The sequence below is a fragment of the Nelusetta ayraudi genome, unplaced genomic scaffold (genome assembly GCF_046127955.1).
Source record: "Nelusetta ayraudi isolate G7.1 ecotype Tasmania unplaced genomic scaffold, CSIRO-AGI_Nayr_v1 ptg000027l, whole genome shotgun sequence".
Taxonomy (NCBI): Eukaryota; Metazoa; Chordata; class Actinopteri; order Tetraodontiformes; family Monacanthidae; genus Nelusetta; species Nelusetta ayraudi.
In genome coordinates, this window is record NW_027466077.1 from 2974605 (window position 1) to 2997387 (window position 22783).

General features: G+C 48.5%; 1 protein-coding gene across 2 annotated transcripts; it reads right to left on the reverse strand.

The window, feature by feature from the left end:
- Positions 1-1691: 1691 nt before the first annotated feature.
- hgfa (hepatocyte growth factor a) lies at positions 1692-22469 on the reverse strand. 2 transcript variants are annotated; one of them, XM_076030125.1, is made up of 18 exons: positions 22060-22467; positions 18715-18877; positions 18390-18502; positions 17152-17266; positions 13018-13160; positions 12782-12902; positions 12280-12398; positions 9804-9978; positions 9588-9721; positions 8718-8811; positions 7404-7543; positions 6262-6294; positions 5915-6014; positions 5756-5830; positions 5008-5145; positions 4802-4908; positions 4523-4656; positions 1692-4434 (listed from the first exon to the last, which is right to left on the reverse strand). In XM_076030125.1, the coding sequence occupies exons 1-18, from the start codon at positions 22121-22123 to the stop codon at positions 4258-4260; spliced, it is 2145 nt and encodes a 714-aa protein (XP_075886240.1). In that variant the 5' UTR covers positions 22124-22467; the 3' UTR covers positions 1692-4257. The 2 variants fall into 2 exon arrangements, 1 of the variants encoding a protein (XP_075886240.1); XR_012927137.1 differs by having other exon boundaries at positions 4294-4434; positions 4825-4908; positions 22060-22469.
- Between the last annotated feature and the right edge of the window lie 314 nt (positions 22470-22783).

The window sequence follows — 22783 nt, forward strand, 5'->3', positions numbered from 1 at the left end:
AAAACTCATTCAAAATGTCTCATTTGTAGCAGAATCCAGGAGTAAGACTGGATTCAGGGCTGGTAAGTCAAAGTCCCAGGTCCACACGTCATGCAAAGTAGCAGCTGCATGATTGTAGATGCTGTATCTCATATATCTGGCCTGATTTCAGAAAGGTGGGTTCATCCAGGATTCTTTCCTGCAGGGAAATCCATAAAAATAAAGCCTCGGAAATTCTAAACATGACACCGTATCAGCTCTGCTCCCTATCACTTTTTTTCCCCTTACAGCCGCAAAAGGGGGAGAAGCATGGAATTCCTTCACGTCACTGTCAGTGAAGGTGGTAAGCGTCTAAGTTTCTTGATAACTGGACAACCGGGGTGGTAAGGGAGGAGATGGAGGGGGAGGGGGTAGAAAAAAAAGAAAGAAGCTTGGTCAGCGATGTGGAAGCTGCCTCGTTGGCAAACCTGGCCTGCTGGAGAGGGACACTGCAGATAAACGACATCTCCACATGACGCTGCGTGCGTTGCCTTGTGATGTCTATTTCAGATGTTGAGCTAGTATTGCAGAGGCCCCGTTGAAAGAAACGCACTGGTTAGCTCTGATGGCTAACGAGCGCAAGCATTAAAAGGCCCGGCGTGGAAGATCTAGCGGCACCCGATGGTCAATAAAATTATTGCCACTCTCCGTTTGTCTGACGTCCTGCTTGACCCCACAAGCTGCAGAGGATCGCAGGGTTAGATGGAAGCAAATGAGTGGCTGAAGGGAAGCGGTCCAAAGGGGAATTGATCCCTTTTAGTTTTCAACAATGGGCCAAGTCAGGGAGAGAATAATGCCTTTTCATTTTCCATTTTCTCCCAGCACCATATTTCTACCCCAATAAATTGACAAAAAAGCTGACATACAAAACAGGAAGAAAAAAAAAAAACAACCCAAATATATTGTGTTTCCATCTTGTGAGTGAGGCCAGTTGGCCTCATGATTTCATAACCAGCAAGAGGTTCCAAGAGATAACATTAGTCAACGTTTCCCCCCCACAACAGAAAATAAAAGTAAGATTAGAGACAAGATCAAGAGTGAATCCAGATTGTTGTGTGTGTTTTTTTTAAGAGGAGTAAATGCAGATTCCTTGTGCCCATTAATCTTTTATGACCGCCTAAATTTATCATCTTGCTCTTTGGGAGGAATCTGACCCGCTGACGTCACCGAGATTCCTGACTCGTTGAGCGGCGGCGGCGCGTCATCAAATGACCGACAGTTACCATAATCAAAAGGTCGCGGTAAACACGAGGCACACAAACTCTTGACAGCTCCGCCGATTTCAAGAGCGTCTCTCAAAAAGCGTGGCGTCAGCGGCGAGGACAAGGGTCATGGCCGCTTGCGAAAAAACAAAACAAAACAAAACAAAAGCAAAAAAATACGACCTCAATCTCAGCTTCAAAGTTCATCTTAATGTCACATTGAGCAATTGTTGCTCGTCCGGGGGTCATCCGAGCGCGAGCCGGCATAATTTCAACCCAAACGGCGAGGAGCCGCGCAGCGCCGACTCGCCACTCGAGAAGAATAATGTCCATCCTGCCGCCGCAGGCCCCGCGTGACGCAAGACAAAAGGACCACGCCCGCCACCTCGAGCTGCTGCCGCGGCGTTTATCGCAACATTACGAGTTCAAGGCCTGAAGACAGACAGACACACACACACACACACAAGCGCGCAGGGTGGAGATGATGTCAACTTGTTGTTTATTAATAAAATATGAATGGTACAAAGGCTACAGAAATGTGGAAAAATATCACCGATATAAAGGTCAGCGACTTAAAAAAAACAACAAAGTAGCAGCTGTTATTGAAGTCTATACAAAACGTACAGACAGAGGGGATTGTTATGTAAAATATACATGTACATATTTATATATTTATATATAGCAGTGGCATATATTTACAAGAAAATTACAGGCTGGATTTTGTACAAAATGCACCGGGAGCTCAGGGTGAAGGCAGGGGGGGGGGGGGGGGGGTTGGAGGTATTTACAGGAGGGTAAAATTAAATAACGGTTTAGCAGTCGAGAAGGTGCAACATTTGGTTTCCACCGGCGGTTCAGTCACGACTCCTTCATTGGCCGAGCTGTCATGGGCGGTCTGCAGGTACAGGCTGATCACCAGAGCTGTGCACAGGTTTGGTGGTCAAAAAAAGATAGAAAAACGCTTAAAATACGCATGTATTCTTATAGGATGCACAGTGTGGTCCGTCTCAAGTGCCCTCCATGTGATGTTTAAAAGAGTCATTTTGCACGGTCCGTGCACAACACACAGACATTATTAAATGAACACGCCTGGTGAATTTTGAATTATGAGACGGGGCCTTTGAAACGGTCGTAATCAGAGACACATGTCGGAGGAAGATTTTATATCCGTCGGCCAAAACCTCAAATCCTTCTTTCCTGATGCAACACATCAGTCTGTTCACTTACTGCCATTTATTTTGGCTGCGCTGATGGCAAGACATTTGACGACAGACGTCTCGGCTGAAATCTGAAGATAAATCTTTATTGGATATTAAGTAATCCGTGTTTTTATTCGTGCTTTTAGCATCGGAGGTAAATCACTCTGAGATGCTGTCACGTGCATATAAAAAAGAAAAGACTTGAATCTGTGTTTGTCTTTTGAAAAGGATCATCAGCGAATCAGCGATTGGCCCCGGACGAATTTCATTTTTAGCCTGCAACATTTTGTTTTAATGTTGTTGTTTTTTTTTGGCATGTAGCTCAAACTAAGATTTTGAACGTCTTTTGCTTGTTTAAAAAGAAATAACAATAAATACACCCTGACTGCTGCTGACAAGCAACCAGGCAAAGCTAAGGCACAATGAATGCAATCCCCAAAAATATTTCAGATCTATAAGACCTATAAAAAAAAAATCTTACAGCACGAGCAGAAACATACAGAAATAAATCTGCTAGCTATGTACATATAGAGTCACAACAGAGAGAGAAAAAAAATCAATATAATATCCGACGGACTGCTCACAGCCCACCGGGGGCCACAGTTCCCTCCACAAGCGGAGACCAAATAGCCATGTTATATTTGGCATGGCTCTTCACTCTCTCACTCCCGCTCTCTCTCACGCTACAAATACAAGCGCAAGATTTTGGAAGTGGTTTTCTCAGTCCCACTAAAACCCTTCTCACGGGTCTGCTAACAAGTTAGAGCAAAGGGGGGAAGAAGGGGAGCAAGGGTGCGGTAGTCCAGCTACTGCACACAGTGAGCGGCTGTGCGGTTGGGCCAAGTTCTGCCGTCTGCACCCGAAGGTGAAGATCCCCACTTACAGACTGGATGGAAGCAGTTCCAACGTGCCCAGGCGGACTTGTAGCGTCTGGACTACTTGACAGTACTACACTACCACTACTAAGCGATTTTTAAGAGATTTACCAATTTTTGGCTTATATATCAGCTGTACGCAGCAAACAGCGTTGGCTGATTTACGCCTCTGCTGTGGCTCAACTCTCTGCGCCCTTTGACGTCGCCTGTGCACGTCGCCTCTATGCGCAGCCTGCGTTGTGAGCAATTGGAGATGGATGAGATGATGGTGACGATGATGCAGAACCGGTAAAACGCTGGCAAACCACGACTTCATGCCTCTCTGGGCAAATGTTTTCACATAGCATCAAACCAAACATTGGTCCAGCGTTTTTAGGAGGGTGAAGGAATATATTTGTTTTTTTGTTTTTTTCACGACTGAGCTCAACGAGTGAGGGGAAAAAAATAGGAAATCCCAGTCCCTCACGGGGTCAGTTCCCGGAGAACTGGGTCGAGTCCGTGTTCAAGTAAACTCCAGGAGATAATACTGAGTTGGAGCAGTCATTTGTGGGCTCAGGATATCTAAGCCGGTCAAACGCAGCTGAAGTGCCACAAAACGTCGAGAAGTGAACAAATGTATGTATGTCTTCACTGGCAAAGTGGAAGAAGAGTCCTTTGGGTTGGTCTCGTCTTGGAGGATTGAACTATCTCTTCCTCTTCTTCCTCTTCCTCTTCTTCTTCTTCTTCTTCTTCTTCTTCTTCTTCTTCTTCTTCTTCTTCTTCTTCTTCTTCCTCTTCTTCAGCTGGAAGAATCCCACTGCGGCTTTTTTCCACAAGGTGATTTCCCCCCTCGTTCTTCTCCTGCGCCGGTCACTCCGGGGAGATCCTGGAATCCGCTGGCCAAGGGTGGAGAGATGAGGGGTGGGGGACGGGCCGGTTGGATTCTTCCTGCGCGCATAACCGATTTCCACGCCTGCCGAGCCGTCAGTTCCTCTCCGGACTGGCGTAGAGCCGGAAGACTTTGTAAATCCACTCGGAGTAGAAGGCCACATTGACGAAGAGTGCCGGCTGCGAGGAGGCGCACTTGGTCCGCTGGATGCTCACGCCGATCACCACCTTGTGCCCGTGTTCCTGGCAGACCAGCGGGCCGCCGTTGTCCTTCTGCAGCGGGGTTGAGAACAAACTGTTAGTGAGACGCAGCCGGCCAGAAAAAAAGACTCCTCCTCCCAGTTTGTGCCGATGGCCTTACGTCGCACACGCCTTCGCCGCTCCTGCCGCCAGCGCAGATCCTGCTCTGGCCGGCGTCCCCTTTGATCTGCGAGCACATGTCGTTGTTGACCATCGGCATGACAACGGCGTTGAGCGACTCATCCTGTCCTGTGTCTGGGCAGATTGTACGCGAGTTGTTAAATGATGTTGTAATGCAGGGTTTTTTTTTTCTTTCCCAAATTAATAAACTGAATTAGTGATAATGGCAGTAAATGGGAAAATATATGGTCATGGCTTAATGGGAGAAGGAAGGCAGTACTTTTGGTTTCCCCCCATCCATACATGGTGCAGTTGGTGCCCTCGGGCATGTGGCAGTCTTTGATTGGCAGGTGGATCGTGGAGGCGCCTTCGGACATGGGGGCGGGACTGCACCAAAAAACAAAAAAGCAAAACACAATTGATTCCAACGGGGTCAGTTTCTCTCTGATAAAGCAAACTCAGATGTGGCCTCGCCGGGGAACTCACTCCTCCAGCTTCAACATGACCAGGTTGGAACCTTCGGGGCCGCAGATCAGCCGAGAGATGCGCAGCCTCGGGTGTCTGGACGAGTCGCTGAGGTGCTGCAGACCAACCTGTACGCTGTAGTCCTTCAAATCTGGAACGCTGGCAAAGCACAGAGAGTGCAAGCGAGATGCAAGTTGACCACAGAGTTGCGCTGTTTGCAAGAGTTTTCGAGCTGCCCTTCACTAGGAATCGTGCCGGCTTGATTATGCTTTAAACATCTTACAGCAGATTAAAAGTGCATGTTTTATTGCTCAAAATGAATGAATGACTCGGCTGATGCGTTCTAGATGCAGCTTAATATTAAAATATCGACATGTAAGAAATGCGCAGCATGTGGAGACAAATGCGAGTTCCGCCGAATCAAAGCAAAGCATGGATTTACAGCAAACCTGCACTGGGCCTCAAATTATCAGCTAAAAGCTACTGATGCGCTCCATATGCATGACAGACGGCAGCCGCGCATTGAGCAGGGCCGGGCACTTCCTTTCAAAGCTACGTCTTCAGATGTGGAGATATTGGACATACAGTACGCGACTGATCCTGGCATTCCAACGTCTTGAAAGTTAAACAGATGTAAAGGCCGAAAAGATCAAGGTTTCCAATGTCAAGTTGCAGGACGGGATGTCGCTGGCATCCTCTATAGTCTTAATAAAAGTGGCAACCATGGGAAGAAGGAGGTATGTGTCAAGTACTTTAGTTTGAACTTTACCAGGAAGTGAAGCACTGCTGGTCGGTCAGAACCCAGTTTTCTCGGATCAGCGAGCCTCCGCACAAGTGGACGTTCCTGGGAACATTAAGAGGTGTTTTGTCATATAAAAAAACAGAAACGCAACGGTTAAATAAGGTTGGGGCGCTAAAGGTGACTCACTCTCTTTGGATGCTGACGACCCAGCTGCCGTCCATGCCGCGCACCTGGTGCCCCCCAACTATTCTGGTGTTGATGTGCACAAAGCACGACGTCCTGGTATCTGAGCACAAAGACGCCCTTTCAAGCAAGCACCTTTCCATACATTTTCATTACAGCAGAGACGGAGGGGAAAATGTTTATAATATCCCCAAAAAGGGTCACCGCAACATTTGTCTAGTCCGGCGTAAGGCACCAGAGGGATGTAATATAAAGAGGAGGAAGGCAAAAGGAAAGAATTAGAGATAAGAGGCAGAGGAAGAGGACCAGACGGACAAAAAAAAAGTCAGATGGGTAAAAACGATACTCACTGTTTGGTCCGGGAGTCGCTGGGGCTGATTCACCTGATAGAAGAAGAGGGGGAGAAGCACAAGAGTAAGAAGAGACGACGTAGTGGCGGTAAATAATTCAGACCACTGACTGCACGCTGGAGCGCAAAAAGCATGAAAGGTCCTGGGGAGAAAAGAAAGAGAGAGAAAAAAAAGACGACTCTCTTTGTGAAAACTTATCTGAGCGCTTGAATCATTGTTTTTGCGTCTCACAACGGCGGTGAAACCGCAGCAAATAAATTTGCTCAAGACGGCTGAAAATTTTCAGGGAAGATGTTTCACATTATGGAAATCATCGCGCGGCCAATTGATGGAGGCCCTTCTTCAGATTTCAGAGCTGAGGAGGCCAAGAAAGAAAAAAGCTGCTTCCATCCGCTGGGCTGAGGGACGGGCAGCGGGGATGTGCAAACACAACGCTGAGCAGATTACACAAACCAGCAGAACCAGCTACGAAAACAAGCAGTGCTGATGCAGGAACCAACAAAGCCTGCACAGGATGCCAATTGACCTGTGTCATGATGTTTTGCTAGAAGCTCATTAATTCGTTTAACTCTCATACCTGCCTCGAATTCATGTATCAAAGTCTTTGGGACACTTTCCAAGTTATACCCAGCTGACACCTCGAGTTGTCCTCCTTTGATTTTTTTGCACAACTTCAACACCAACCGAACCTGATCCTCTTAACGTCTGACATTACATGTCATCACAATCAGACGCCTTTTTTTTTTTTTTTTTTAACTTTTTAAAATTCCGCTCTAAAAGAGAGATGACGCCATTTGGATCAGAGGCACGGAGGGCGGCAAGCGTTCACACCTGCCTGAGGAATGACGTAAAACATCTGGCAGGAGTGACAAAGGCAGAGCACCGCAGTGCAGCGGAAAAACAACAAGCTGATGCTGACTTGAAGAAGAAGGTGGAAGGGGAAAAACACCTGCCAGCCCCTTTAAATGGAACCAACCAGACTGGCATGACTAAATGGACGGGATGCTGGAGGGGACAATTCATGGCAAAGTAAATAGATAATTTCTGAGAAAAATTGCGGGGATTCGAACAAAAAAACAAAGGCCGAAAACGAGAGTACTGGGCGAATCGTGCACCAATCGACGACCTCCAAAGACACTCACAGTGCTTGACTCTGCAATAGTCCCACACTAGCTGCGTGTTTGGGTCGGTGTAGCACCAGGCGCCGTGCTTGTCGCTATCCGGGTTGCGGCAGTAGTTCCTCTGCAGGCCCTGGTGGGATTCTGCAGAGTGAGAATCCCCACTGTAAGACACACAAATACAGGTTCTCATGTTCCAGCCGTTATTGCGCACACCGTATATACATATATAGATACAGTATATGTGTGTGTGTGTGCGTGTGCGAGCTGACGATCACCAAGATTCACACACACTCTGACTGCTCTAAAAACATACACAGCGTGGCGTCGCACACATATGCAGCATGTGTGTGTGTGTGCGTGTGTGTGTGCGTGTGTGTGTGTGTGTGTGTGTGTGTGTGTGTAAAGTCTGGCTCTCTTACTGCACACCGAGTCCTATGCATTTATCGCTCACAGCCCCTAGAAGGAAACACAGATTTCTACTCATGGGAGTACAAAAATATGCACTCTAGGCATTTAGCAGCAGGAGCCTGTGGAACACTTTGTGCTGCGCTCCCCCTTCTTCTTCTTCTTCTTCTTCTTCTTCTTCTTCTTCTTCTTCTTCTTTATTTATTATTATCCCACAAGCAATTCGTCGCAGACCCCGAAAGAAGCACGAGGAAGGAGCTTGGACGCTCACACCTCACACTGACACAGCAAAAGATCATTTCTTCCTCTTCCCAGGAGGACGTTGAACAAGCTGTGACTCTCTGCAGTTTTTTTCTTCCCCTCCCGGTGACGACCCTTGACCTTGAGCAGGGGTAGACTCGCTGGCTACAGTCGACGCAAAGGGAGCTGATTGGCTTTGATCTACTTTTCCTCGGAAAGCACTTCCTGGGGTCAGGGGTCGTCTCTGGAACATGTCCGTCTGTCTGTGCCATTTTGGCTTTTAAAATTCCTGTAAATTAAGTAATTCCAACAGGCTGACTTCAGCGTGAGGCGGCAGCGGCAGCAGCACCCCCTGAAACCCCCCCCCCCGAGTTGGGGCGGCCCTCTCCTTGGGATAGGTCGCCCCCGGAGAGCGCCCTCTCGTCAGTTAGATGAATAATAATTGGGCCTGGTACTGACCCCTGAGGAACCCCTGGTTTCCCCTCGCTGTTTGTTTTCGCTGCTGAGCTTCATTTCGTCTGAGAGGGATTTTCACAAGGCAAGGGGAGCTAAGCTGTCAACAAACACTCATCAACCCCGCCGAAAAAGAATGTGGGGTTCTCTCTAGGAAACCTCCACGTTGCCGCTTAAGCGGCAGGAAGGGGGTGCAGGACGCGGCAATTAACGTGCAAAGTCATGTTTCGGTTTTACCTTTTTATGTGATGCGACCAGTCGGCGCAGGGGATGCCTGATCGGGTTATCGATAGAGTGCCCTGGTATGTCTTCCCGTCCTCTTCATAACACTCTGTAGGGGTAGAAGTTTTCTTGTTACTAGCAGAAATTACGTTTCATCACGGAGGCATTCCTCAAACACCCAACTATGTGCAGTCAGCAGGAACTGAAACAGTGCAGTTCAGAAGTTGTGGTTTGGATGAGTTGAGCGACAAAAAAAAAAAAAAAAGGTCCCTCCCTGCAACTGCCGGCTCTTCAACTCAATTGAGACGCGAAAGCTGCGGATGTCGGATCTTAAACAGACCGACAAATTGGCCAATTGCAACACCTGCGGGTCTTCTCTGTGCAAAGTGGAAGAAGCGGTGGAACATGGGAAATGACAGCCGAGACTTTGGCCAGAGTTGGGTGGGTTTTTTATTACTCCACGAAATTGGAATTCATTTGTCAGCGAGCTGCCAACTATCCCAGTCCTGCAGGAGCAATGAGGAGAGCGTCTGCGGAAATTTTGCTTTGGGAAAACACACGACATGACTTTTTCTTGCGGGGGTGGGGGGTATTTGGCGGGCTGCATTTTTAGCAACCTGGACGTTGCGCAGTCATTTTGAAACTGTAACTTAAAAAAAAAAAAAAAGAAAGTAAGAAAGAAAGGTAATACTACTACGGCCAGTAGACTGGAGGAGATCTGCAAACCTTCTGCCTTGATAGGAGCGGGACTGGATAATTGCTGCGCTAGTTTTTAAAACGGGTTTGATTTTTTGGGGGCAAATTATTGATTTATGCGACTCTCTTGGTGCTGAAACAAACCCTGAACCGTTTTGTCGACACACTCAGGCTGTACTGTGGGGTTACCTATTTTCTGTGTCGACTCAGCGTCACACCTGGGGATGTGCGTGCACTTGGCGATCCTCTGATTGGGGTCTGTTGTGAAGCACCATGGGTAGTCGGCGCCGTCAGGGTTGCGGCAGTAGTTCTCCCGGAGGTCTCTGCAACAAACACACAAAGGGGCTTCAACTCTTTATCACCGTTGGCATTTCAAAGTCATATCGCAGAGGAGGCGTCACTCACTTGCATTTGAAGTTGTGTGGAAGGAAGGAGTGGTTGTGCGGGAACTGGGAGTCCCAGCGCTGGCAAATCACACCCTCTGGAGTGACATTCATGGTGCTGCGGTAATCTGCGCCTTTTCCCCAAACACATGACGTGGTGACATTGACGTCTGTGTCCTCGCCCTTCGGTTCAAAGTCTGGCAAAAGCAGAGTGGTGGGGAGGGAAGAAGGAGGACAGACACGGTGGTGATTTTTCTTGAGCAAAAGGCCGAGAAGAAAGAGGAGAAAAAAAACAAAACATTTTTGGCCCGAAGGAAGTGAGGAGGCTTCGAGGAGGGGGAGGAGGCAGGGCAAGAGAGTGAGGGAGGGAAATATTAATCCCTTGAAGAATGTGTCATGTTTAACCCAGAGACAGATGATCAAAAACGGTAGCACTCCCGCCCTTCGTCCCAGCAGCGATAGGAAACTGGCCGTGTGTTCACAACAACGCTTTGCCACATTCTTTTACCGAGGAACTTCCACAACAACCAGTGCTGATTTAGCTCACAGGGACATTCCAGCAAAAAAAATTAATCTAAATAAAAACAACAAAAATGTAGTCTTCTTCGTAATGTTGCTCAATTCACACTCTTAAATGCTCAAACCTGATTCTTGCTTATTCGTCCAATACAGCCAAACCAGAGAAAGACGTGAGATCAAACCAAAAGTCAAAGTGGGGCAACTTCATCCAGTGGAAAACTATTCCAAACACGCTCAGGAGGAATTCTGCTTTTCAGCAGCGTGCCAGGGGGAATGCAGAAACACGTTGAGCGACTTCTCCCCGCTGGATTTCTGTCTCTGTTTCTTTAGCCTTTGACAAATGAGTTGGAGAGGAGGAGGAGGAGGAGAACGGAGGAGGAAGGGGGAATGTTTTGGGGCAGGGATGGGACGGCGGACGGACGGATGGAAAAGAGGGATTCTTGGGCTTGATGTAAGGCATGCCAGGGCCTTGTGTGTGTGTGTGTGTGTGTGTGTGTGTGTGTGTGTGCGCGCACCACACGGTACAGGTCAGCGGTTTTTATCTTTCTGAGGGCAAGCAGTGAGGGATGCACACATCTGGACAAATGCGGATCCGAACGCCCTGCTTGTAAATCATATCGTGTTCTGCAGAGCACTCCGTGTCTTTTTGCGACCGTGCATGTGGGAATATTTCACTGCGCTTTCAAAGACAAAAGAGGAGAAACAAATCCTCACATGGTGTAACCTCTGCCTGACGCCCCCCACCCCCCAACCTCCACCCTCCGCCTCTTGTCTTTGTTATTTTACACGAAGGCCAAAGTTATTGAAAATTACAGCTCTGTCAGAGGCTGCCATAAGACATACTTGTCCAGCAAAAATATATTGCTTATCCCTTTAACATATGTTTAATAGCACATTAGGAGGTGATCGGGGCTGCAATTCGAAATTACTCTTTCATAATGGTAAAGCAAACCATTTGTCTATAAAATTATGGAAAATATTATATTCTATCCCAGATTATTTCCAGTGAAATAGAAACCTAACATTTTTTTTTCTTAAGACATGCCTGCAGTTGCTGGAGGTGAGGCCTTTGACGAGCAGGTTCCCCTGGAGGCTTTAGATTGGACGAGGTTTGCTTATGCGGAAAAGGTTTCTTTCCGTGTGCCGCAGGTAATTTGCTTATGTTTTATTGAGCTTTACTGGAAAAGTAAATTGAGCGAAATTGAAAGAAAATGAATAAAGTTCTTTCAGTCATTCACTCGAGATGGGACCTGAGACCAGGGACAAGACATTCTTGACTCCTGTAAATGCGCCGACAAATGCCTTTGCATAACACCTTTACACTCAGGTTGGGATTCCAAAGAATGTCAAGGCTGCAGCTGCAAAAATGCAAATGCACACACGTTTGTCGCTTGTTTGTGCACGTCGTGCTTGTCATACCACCGAACATTCCTCAGAACCACGCCGCAGGATGCACACGTGGCTCGGCAGTCGCCGCAGCACGGGCCTCAGTAAAACACTGGATGAAACCGGAGCCTCCCCGTTGCAAACAGCCGTATTTACTCTTCCTGGTGGAGGTGGAAATGTTTAAACCCGACCGCCACATGAAACGCTCGGTTCGGGTAAACAGCCGTCTCACTGACACTCGGAGGGGGGAGAGCGGCGCTCTTCCACGTTCCTGCCGGCGACCGCACCCACCACAGAGCGCTCGGGCTGCGCATATAATATATGTGGAGCCCATATTATACACAGAACAGACCTTGAGGCATCCCTGAAATTCACAACTTGGTTAGAAAACTGACCGCACTCCCCATGTGCTGCAGAAATCAAGCCAGAGAGCCCTGAAGTAGCGCGGTACCACGGTATCTGATGATTGATACTTCATATTAAGACAGCGATTAGACACTCGTTTGCTCCCGGACTGAGTCGTTGACGACACACCGCAAAAACCACAGCCAAACAATTTGAGTTGATGCGAATAAGAAGACAGACACCCTTACCACACTTGGTAATGTTGCAGTACTCCCAGGGAGTCTTGGGATCCATGGTGTAGCACCAGGGACGCAGGCGGTTATCGGGGTTACGGCAGTAGTTGTCCTTTAAATCTTTATCTCGATACCTGAGAGGGCGAGGAAGAGGGGGGAACGAGTGGGTCAGAACAACTGGGTGGCAACTGCATCTCAGCAGGTAGAGTGGGTTGTCCAATGACCGTTTCAATTCCCACTCCATCCCAGTCTCTGCTGTGTCCTTCCGCAAAACACATTGCCTTGTATGGATGTGAGTGAATGTTGGGGTGTGGTCGAGGGGAAGATTGGTAGCCACCGTCAGTCTGCTCCAGGGTAGCTGCAGCTACAAATGTTGCTTACCATCACCATTGTGAATGCGGTGTGAATGAATAATGGGTAGAATGTGAAGCTTTGAGTGCTCAGAAAATTGGTATATAATTCCAGTCCTTTGTCATCATTGTTATTATTAACTGTCCAGAACAGCTGTTTTCCTTACTTCTTGGGCTGGAAGGGGTGTTTGTGCGGACTCTTGGAGTCCCACCTCTGGCACTCCTTGCCGCTCTCCGTATGGTCCATTTGGCCCCGGTAATCTTCACCATTGCACACCATGCATGTGTCTGCCGCGACGAGATATACAAAAGCTTAGAAGTGATGACAAATGTTGAAAAAACGTAAACTTCAAAACACACTAGCAGTAGATGCCAAATAGCGGGGACAATTTGATTGCCTTACCCTCCGAACACTGCGGTATGCCGCACTCCTCCGCTCTTACGTTAGGGTCCGTGGTGTAACACCACGGTCCGCCAGGATCGTTGTTGGGATTCCGGCAAAAGTTCTCCCTCAGGTCATCTCTTGGGTACCTGTCGGGATAAAAACTGCAGACGAGAAGACAAACGCCATGTATGAGTGTTACCCAATACTGCAAAAAAACAAAACAGTAATTGCACACTCCGCTGTCGTGCATAGAGCATCGCACACATTCGCAAGTAAGAAGCCAAATCAGCAGCAAGACTGAAACACCTCCGACACTTGAGAAGAACCCTGCGGAACAAATCTGACGCAAGCTAAAGTCGTTGATGCATTTCCTCTCTTGTGCATTTGCACCTTATGCACGATTGACTCCTGGTTCTCCGAGGGTCCCCTACTCCTGTCACGACACAGTGGGTGCCAACAGCACAGAACAACGCCACGAGCCATTGGGAGCAGCTCATGCAGGTCTTTTTTCACCGGCGGCCCCGTAAAAGGTCTGGCACACATCACAGGATCCTGCAAAATTGCCTGAGATTCTGTTTCTCTCTTCTGAACTTGTACAGCGAGACGTGATCTGGGGAGAAGACCGCACACCAACCAATTCTTCAGCAGAGTATCAGGTTTTTTTACGCTCAATATTCCAAAACTTGCATAGTCAATGAAGGAAGGAAGAAGCAATTGGGCGAAACTTTATATCGGCACTCATGCTGTTGCCACAAATTAAGTTGTTCCATTTCCGAGGTTCCAAGAGCCTTTCCTCTTCACCCGGTGCCATGTGTTACGTTTATTTTTACTTCCTCTTCTGTCAGTCAGCCGACTCAGCTGACAGCTCATGTCTTGATTGGCTGTTACGCATGACATTACACACTGTGCGCCCTCGGCTCCTCTCAGAACAGCCCACACGCTACAAATATTAGACATTCATTATTCAATATCCCTCCTTCCGTGACCTTTTCAGCAAATCGGACTAGACAGATTTACTCTAAACACACCCCACACTGGAGGGAAACCACCATGTCATCTGCAAACATCAGACAAACAGGACTTTGCTTGTTTTGATGAGAAAGAGAGAGATCAGGACAGAAATTGGCCTGATTATCCTGTTGTGTGTACCCGCCTTTAGATGTTTCAACCCAGCTAAGCCTCTGCTAGCTGATGCAGCACGACAGTGATGACCAGCAAGCCATAAACTATGCAATAGTCCAGACATAACACCTGTAACACAAGGGGAACGACGTACAAGATGTTCATCTTTGGGCGGGTGGAGCGCGGTGTAACAAAAATCTGTTCACAGTCACCTCCCACCCGCTCCCACACAGGGAGACTGGAGGAATGGTCATGCGGTTGAAAAGCAAAACGACTGGCTTAAGTGAGCAAAATGGATTGAGCGAGAGGAAAAGAAAAGCGGGAGCCCCGTGTTTAATTGATGATGTAGAGAGAAACATGTGCAGGAGCAGCAGGAAGAGCCGCCTCCAACATCTCAACAAGCAGCAGCCCCAGACAGTGACCCCTTCCCGGGGTGCGCTCCCCCTCTACGTGCCCCGGGGCTTCCACAAGGCTTCCACGCTAATGTACAACATCACTCAAGCCCAGAAGTGCCGTAAATCTCAGGCATCCCACTCGGGGCTGAGAAAAAAACTAAACAAAAAAAAGAGCGAGAAAGGCGCAACAGATCACGGTCCCAACTTACAAATAGCAACACGGTGTTTGAACAGCGCCTCTCTGAAGACAGCGCAGCGGCCTGCTGGGTGCCAAGACTCACATCTGGTTGCGCGCATAACTCAAAGGTCTCAACATTCATTTCTATCATAATGCCTTCATTTTTTAAAAAATGAAATTACAAGGGATCCTGACTGGGGAAAGTCGCATCTGGTGAGAGTCGGTGAGGAGGCACGGCATGGGAGCAAGTTAGCCGTAATGATGTTGTGCTAACAGATGTTGGCCAGTTCTTCATCTCTCTGCCAGCAGAGCGCCTTCCCATCGGAGCGAAGCCAGTCAGACACACACAGGAACACACACACACACACACACACACTTCACTCCCTTGGCTCTGGTCTGAATGATGCAATCAAGACATTGCGACGGGCCTCATCCAGGCCTCGTCCAGGCCTCGTTGACGATGGAAGAAGCGCGGTCGTGCGTCAGTGGCTGCGAGCAGGAGATTTGAAAATGCAGACTGGGAGAGTTTGTGTCAAAAGACAAAAAAAACAGGGAACCGCTGAGAGACGGGTTTGTGGAAACGCGGCTGTTAGTGGAAACTTTGCGCGAGTGGCATCAATCTCTCGGCGAGACGACAAGAGGCTTCAGTGCTTGCGGTCGCGCAGCTGAACGGGCTCACGTACAGGCGGAGCGGAGCCGAGTGGAAACGTGTGGAAATATTAAGAAAAAAAGAAAAGAAAAATCCCCAACCCGGGGGGAACGAAGGGGAGTAACGACGGCGAGTTTATCTATCATCGTTATGACCAGCAGAAATTTTCCATCCCATTTGGTCCTCACTCCCGCTTGGCTGGACGCTAACACGCACACACACAAACACATGCATGCACACACACACACTTTGGTGTAAAGCCTGCTGCCTCAAGGGCTAAATATAGATAGCAGGTGGAAGTCCCATTCCTGGAGGGGGAACCTCCGGAGAAATCACCCTCGCTCTGCACCGGCCGACCGGCCAAGCGTGAAAATAATAGTTACCTGCAAAATCAAATGGCGCGTGGTTCATTAACGGCGGTAACTGTGGCTCAGCGGGACCTGGGACCCAGGCCCGGTGTTGGGTAACTCCGCCGGGGCACTAAATCATCCCGAAGAAAAGCTGCCTTTATAAACCCCGCCCCCTTTTGAAGGTCCAGAAGCTGCCAACAAGACACGCCAAAGTCGCTGTGCTGTGAATCGCAACTCGGAACTCGTCATTCGGGTGTCAAATAAAGAGTGATAGAGTATTGGTACTCGGAAGGGCAGCTTTGGAAAAAAAAAAAAAGAAGGAGAAGGAAGAGAGAGACGGGCACCGCCAACGCTGGACTTGGTTTTAATTGCGGATTACCAAACACGCATTTACTCTGCGGCTTCTCGGAGCTCAGCTGGACAACAGACAGAACATGACTTCAGTCTATAAAGTCTGTTTGTTAAGTGCTTTCTGTTCCTCCGCTCCGCCGTCTTGTCTATTTTTCCACCTGGCAGCAGCTCCGCTCGGCCTCCTCCATCCCCTCCACCAGTCAAAGTCGTGGGCCAACTAATGAGCGCCACTAATGAGGCTCTGGCACAAAAACCACCGTCGCGATAAAACAACTCCGGGATACACCTGACGCTCCGGAGAGGGAAAACAACCCCCGACCGGGAAGGGAATTCTCTCCCCCTCCTGCCGCCCATGTGTTGAGAGAAATCCGACTTGACTCTGGCTGGCTAAACGCTCAGCCCCCCTGAAGGTGCAGAGGGAAGGTGGGTGGGTGGGTGGGGGGGGGCGGTGCGGTGCGGGCGCCAATAAATCAGCGGCGGATGCCTGCACAGCATCAGACACAGAGAGGGACAGACAGACAGAGAGGGAGCATCCCGGGTGGTGCTGGTGCTGGTGGTGGGAGCCTTTAGATTAGACAAGCGGGCTTCTGCTGCCGCTGCAGGAAGTGAATTATTAACACCTCCCACCCTCTGATCCACAGTGTTCTCCCATCAGCAGCTATGAAAGATGACGGCTTTGATTTTTTTAGGGTGGGAGGTTGGGCGGGTGATACGGACCAGGCTGGATTGATTCGCTTAGGATAAGAACGCATTGAGACGCAGCAATCCAAAGCCATTGAAGAGTTTTCATAAAAACGAAAGTTGTCGCGGCTGTACAGCGTGACAAACACACAGGATTCACTTTGAGTTCACTATAGTCCAAAAATATTGCAACAGAAAATCAGACATGGACAAGTAGAACCAACATTTTTGGTGCGAGCAGCGCAAATTAGAAAAAAAAAACAACAAAAAATGTTGTTTGCAATTTGTCATTGAAAATAAAGGTCAGCGTTAAATCTACTGTTGAATCCAGGCGAATCTTCACAAGCTAGGAAGTAGGTTGGTTCTTCACAACCTAGTATTTGAAGTACCTACCGATACTTTTACTGCTGAGTGGTGTGTACTCACGTGTGTTCGTTGATGCTGTCGTCGGCCCAGGCCTGGCAGGTGATGTTGGACTTGGTCCAGGACCTCCTGCCTCTGTAGCTGTCCGTGGCATCCATCATACACTCCCTTATATAATCTGTGAAGCGGCGAAAGAGGTTAACCGGAAATTAACACGCTGAATAGACTCATAGCGCCCCCTACTGTTGGGGAGGAGGTACATTCCCTTCAATAATCCGATTTTCTCAGCTGCGTGTATACTGAGGCCAGAAGAGAAATCTGATTAGACGAGAAAACTGAATTTTGAGGATAGCTCGATTAAGTTGCGCATGGAAACTTAGTCATTGAAACGTGTCACCTTGTGCCGTGTGCTGAAGGCTGGTGGTGGTGGTGGTGGGGGTGTGGGTGACTATTATAACATTGTGCATCATAGCATATTGTGCTATTATATTGGTAACATTACATTTATATGTTGGAATTATTAACTTGAGTTGAATGTATAAATGTACTGAATGTTACTATATGTAGTGCTTTGGTGTATATTTGCTGATCATGACCAGTGCCCTGGGGGTGTTGAAAACCTTGTGACCAGACTGTGTAACTCATTCAGTCTCATAAACAGTGACCTGGGGTGACCAGAGAGTGGTCAGCTGAAGGAACTGCCTTTGCGACCCTCATAAAGTTTGCGACCCATCCAGTCACAGGGATGGGAACTTGTGACCCGAGCTTGTCTTGCCGCAAATTGTTTCAACAGAAGAAGGAATGACCATTTGGACCATTTGGCTCACGGCCAAATAAGGACTTGCTTCCTGATTCACAAACAATGACATTAACGCCCAGCAACCGAAGGGTGAAAATTGGATAGCCAATCAAAGGACGACACAGGAGAAGACATTCAAATCAGGAGTCAGATTGTTTGTCTTTGCATTTAAGGACTTTCTTGGGAGAAAGTTGTCAGTCTGACTCCGGCGATGGCCAGGACTCGACTCCAGAGATCTCTCCATCAGATCTCTGTAACAAATGTCTTGTTCTTCTTTTCACTAAAACTTCATAAGATTTTCCTTGTCTCCTTTTCTTCATTAAACGAACATGCGGTTTGGTAGCAGGATATAGGAAAAAGGACCCAAACCAACATTTGTCAACAGAGATTCTTAATAACACAAAACTTTGAAATCACTCCTGAAACATACGTGTCGCGCTGTGGACACACAAAACAAAACGGCGCGCCGAGATCCGACAAGTCCTCCGAAAGGCGCCTTTACCTTTTTTCTCGTACAAGGTGAAGTTGACGCTGGGCTGCCTCTGGGCACCGTGGCTGAAGCGGTCGAAGGGAAGCAAGTGGCATTTCCTGTTGTGCCGATGAAAGTTGAAAGCCCTGTTTGGAGGGAGGCACACGGGAAGCAGTTTGCGAGATGAGCAAACGATAAACACGGAAAATATGTAAATACGGCGTCGGCACGGCAGAGGCAGGGGGAGGAGGAGCAGGGTGAGGGGGGGCTCAAGAAAAGTTTTTGAGGAAGTCCAAGGGGGGGAGGGGAAGGTGGGGAGTTGGGGGCGAGCCTGGGAAAAGAAAACCCTGTTCCTCACCTGCAGGTGAAGTTCTTCCTGTCCTTCTTGCACTTGCGGGCGCAGTGCTCCTGCGATCGGCTGGTCTGCACCAGCGGCTGCTGAGGGCAGTCGGCGCAGAGCAGCGCGTGCTTCTCCGTCTTCTCGTACTTCTGCAGGCAGCGGCGAGACTTCTGGCAAAACCCTGCAAGAAAGAAGCCCAGAGGAGATGGGTCTCAGAAGGTCAGAGTCATGACTGCTGACCCGTCCCACTGGAAGATTCAGTCCTTTGGTTTTGGTTTCTGAGCTACCACCTTTTAACACTGGGGGAGAGGGTAGAGACGGTTTTGAGATCTACGAAGGCCAAGTGGCACTCAAAAAATTGAATGCAACTATTTTCAGTCCAATCGATCTAAATGAGGTTCCTCAGCATACCAACTCTTGAAGCTCAAATTCTGCTTACGGTACGTCCTTGATTAAGAGGGGAAGAACCTTTAGAAGTGGGCTGCTGTTGAAGACATTAGGGTCCCGGCATGGACAGGGACTTGCGATGAGCAGCAGCAGCAGCCGCAGCAGCAGCGAGCTACGTTTTGACATAAACTCTTTGCCACCTGTCGGCGAACGCACCCTTCCGCTGCAGTTTTTTTCCCTCCGCCCAGCGTGCAGAGGAAGTTGCAGAGCGGAACTCTTAGAATCTCCAGAGGCGTTTTCCAGGAATACGTCTCGAGGTGCGCCAGACCAACCACCGTTTATCTACGAGGAAAAGCCCAATGTGCCCAGCGCGCCCAGGGATCAAAGCCTGGCTGAAAAAACAGAAGAAGAAGAAGAAGAAGAAGAAGAGGAGGAAGAAGAAGAAGCGGAAGAAGAGGAGGAGGTCGCCCAGAACTCCCTGACTGCCTGCCTCGGCTGGAGAAGTGCTTTCTGAGTAATGCGGAGCGAGAACACAGCCAAGGAGAACAGAGTGATGATACTGGTCCGGTGAGGCCGACGCGCTCCGGTGACTCGCTTGGAGATTTAATGCGAGACAATCTTGGATTTTTGGTCCTTTTAAGAAGTGCCAAAAAACAAGCCTACCCTCCCTCACCGCCCGCCCTTGTCCGGCCGTTATGTTATGTTCTGCTGGAGTTTTATGTTATTGCAAGTTATATTTCATGGATGCTTGCGATCCAAGCAGAAAACCTTGTCTCCGTAACGTGCGTTCGCGACTCCTCAACAGTCACAAGAGCATAAACAGAACTCACATTGAGTTCGTTTTTTCCCCCCTTATATCTAAACAACGATGGGGACAGATACTATCGAGGGGACAAAAAAAACTACGTCATCGGTCAACTTTTTCCCTGCGTTAGAACACACCATTTATGAACTTTGCGTTCCAACTTAATGATACGGGAACATTACATGTGAAAAGTTGGGAACAAAATAACTGAAAGTACGTTGGACAGCAACGTTTTGACTCAATTATTAAGGTTTTTCTTGCATCCTCTCCTGAAGTCGGGAAAGAAAGGGTTCTGGTGTCTTTCCCTGAAGCCCAAACCTCAGCCTTGAGTTCAGGTGTCCTTTCGACATCCAACACTTACGAAAGTAAATTAGGAATAGAAATTTTTGGGAAAGCTTTTTTTTCTCAGGAAAAGAAGTGGGAATCAGAGGAAATTTCAGTCACAATGTAAATGCATCTGAGATCCTGGATGGGGTTCAGAAGCGGGACAAAACCGTATTTTAAGGCCGAATCCTCTTTGTTGCTGATCACTCATTTTACCTCGTGGGGGGTAACCAAGAAAAAAAAGAAAAAGAAAAAGTAAAGAGCCCATCCTTCAATGAAATGGCGCTAAACTGTAAATCCTGTCCTTTCAGCGCCATCCTCGCACCGCATTACGACCGCTGGTACAAAAGTTTTCCGTTTACAATTAGGAAAAAGTGTGATATAAATCACCAAGAGCTACTGAGTTACAGCCACACGCTGCCTGGCTCGGCAGTCAGGACGCCTGGCATTGGGCGCACACTTAGGACAGTGTAAACTCTGGAGCATTTAGAGGCTCCACATGATCTAAAACCATTTTTTTTTTTTTTTTCTTAAGGGAGAACGTGTTATTAATGTTTGGGCTCCGGCGGACCACATCTGGCACTCATCACATGTGTTGTTCTAAGCCCTGATGTCTGGCCAGGCCGCTCAATTAGATTTCACTTAGTCTCTTCCTCCCTGAGCCGCCGGGCTCACCGCTATCTCCAAAATCCCGAACGTTCGTTTGGCTGAACGGAGGTGGGGGAGGAGGGGGTCGTGTCGCCCTGCTTTTGGAAGGAGGCGAGAAGTAACGAGAGGAGGCAGGAGCAGGTTGAGAGCGCCTTGGCTTTGGGGGGGGGGGGGGGGGGGGGTATGGACCCCCCAAAAAACGTCCAGATGCCGAGGAGTGCAAAGCATCAGCTGGTTAAGTGTTGTAGCCCAGGCTTGAAAAAAAACACCCGGCAACCTTAACCATCGCACAATGTCGACAATGTGAACGCGGTGGACGAACAGGAAGGTAGCAGGTTAAAGGTTCGCCTCTGTCTGGGAATTAGGCAGACATTACATCCACTTCACAGGGTGCACAATGTGGAGCCGGGTTCAGCGGCCAGATGTTGCACTCACACACACACACACACACACACACACACACACACACACACACACACACACACACACACACCACCTTTCTATCTCCCTGCTGCACAGCCGAGTTCAGCGCGCCAATTGCGGGCCCCAAACTGCAGGGGCGGTCAAAGATCACGGGCTGCCGACCCCCCCCCCCCCCCCCCCCCCCCCCCCCAATCGGGGCGCCCCGGTGCACAGTGGCAGGACTGGGGGACACCGACGCTGTCACCGCGCACTCTGTTTGACTGAGGAGCTGCGTACCTCGCGCCCTCGGCTCGGCTCGGCTCGGCTCTCCACCTGCCGGTGCCTTTCATGCGCCGAGGGGGGTGGGTGCCGAGACGCGGCATCACGGAGGATCAGCGAGTTCAGCGGTGGCGCAGTTTGACGGAATGTTCACATGTGAGCGAATCGTCCCTGCGGGTCTGCGCGACTGATTTGTGTGCCAAGCACGTCTAATTAAGTTGATTAAGATCAGCGCGCCTCTGCCTCTGAACGTTGGATCCTACACCGCAACCCTCAATTAATTAGAACGGTGAATTGCGTGAAAATTAGAATTCACGCAGCCTGTCCAAAACGTGAAGTACATCAGGTATTTAAAAACTTCTTATTCTTCTTCTTCTTCTTCTTCTTCTTCTTTTTTTTTTTGAAAGAAAGGGGGTTAAAAAAAAAATCCAAAGAACATATGAACATTATTTTTCGCACCGAGAAGTGAAAAAAAGTTATTCAAATCCTGGACGCAGAGCTCTCCACACATATCATACCTGCATCCATCAGAGTGAGCACGAGACACAGCAGAGCCTGGTAAATCCACACGTTTGTCCTCATGGTAAAAATAAGAAAAGGCGGAAAAACAGCATTAAAAAAAAAAAAACTTTTAGTATCCGGATGAGAGAAGCGGCGGACCCGCTGCTCGCTATTGGGAAGTCCAGAGTGGCAGACGACGATGACGATGATGTTACTGATGATGGTGGTGGTGATGATGATGATGATGATGATGATGATGATGATGACGACGACGATGATGATGATGATGATGATGACGACGACGAGCGCAACTTCACACACGCAGCGATTGCCGCAGCTCCAAGTAGACGGACGTCCTCGATTCAACTCCCCCCCTGATCCCCCTGCCTGCTTCACTCTGCGCTCCCTGTCAGCAGCGTCTCTCCCCTCGCTGCTGCACTCAGGTCTTCTGAAATAAAAAAAAAAGAAGAAGAAAAAAGTGAGGACAACTTCCGGTTATTAGTTTTCAAAATAAAATAGGATGTGACTCATAAGAACGTCTCCTCTATTTCCAACCACAGAAGTATGATGTCAAACACAGAAGCAGCAATAATACTAATATTAATACTAATACTAAAACTAATACTAATGAACCAGGCCTAACAAAACAACAGGTCTTTCATCCTTGCGGAAAACGTGGCTCGAAGCCATTCTCTAGCACCGTCTTTTGTCATGCTCAGCCTCAATAATAATAACAATAAC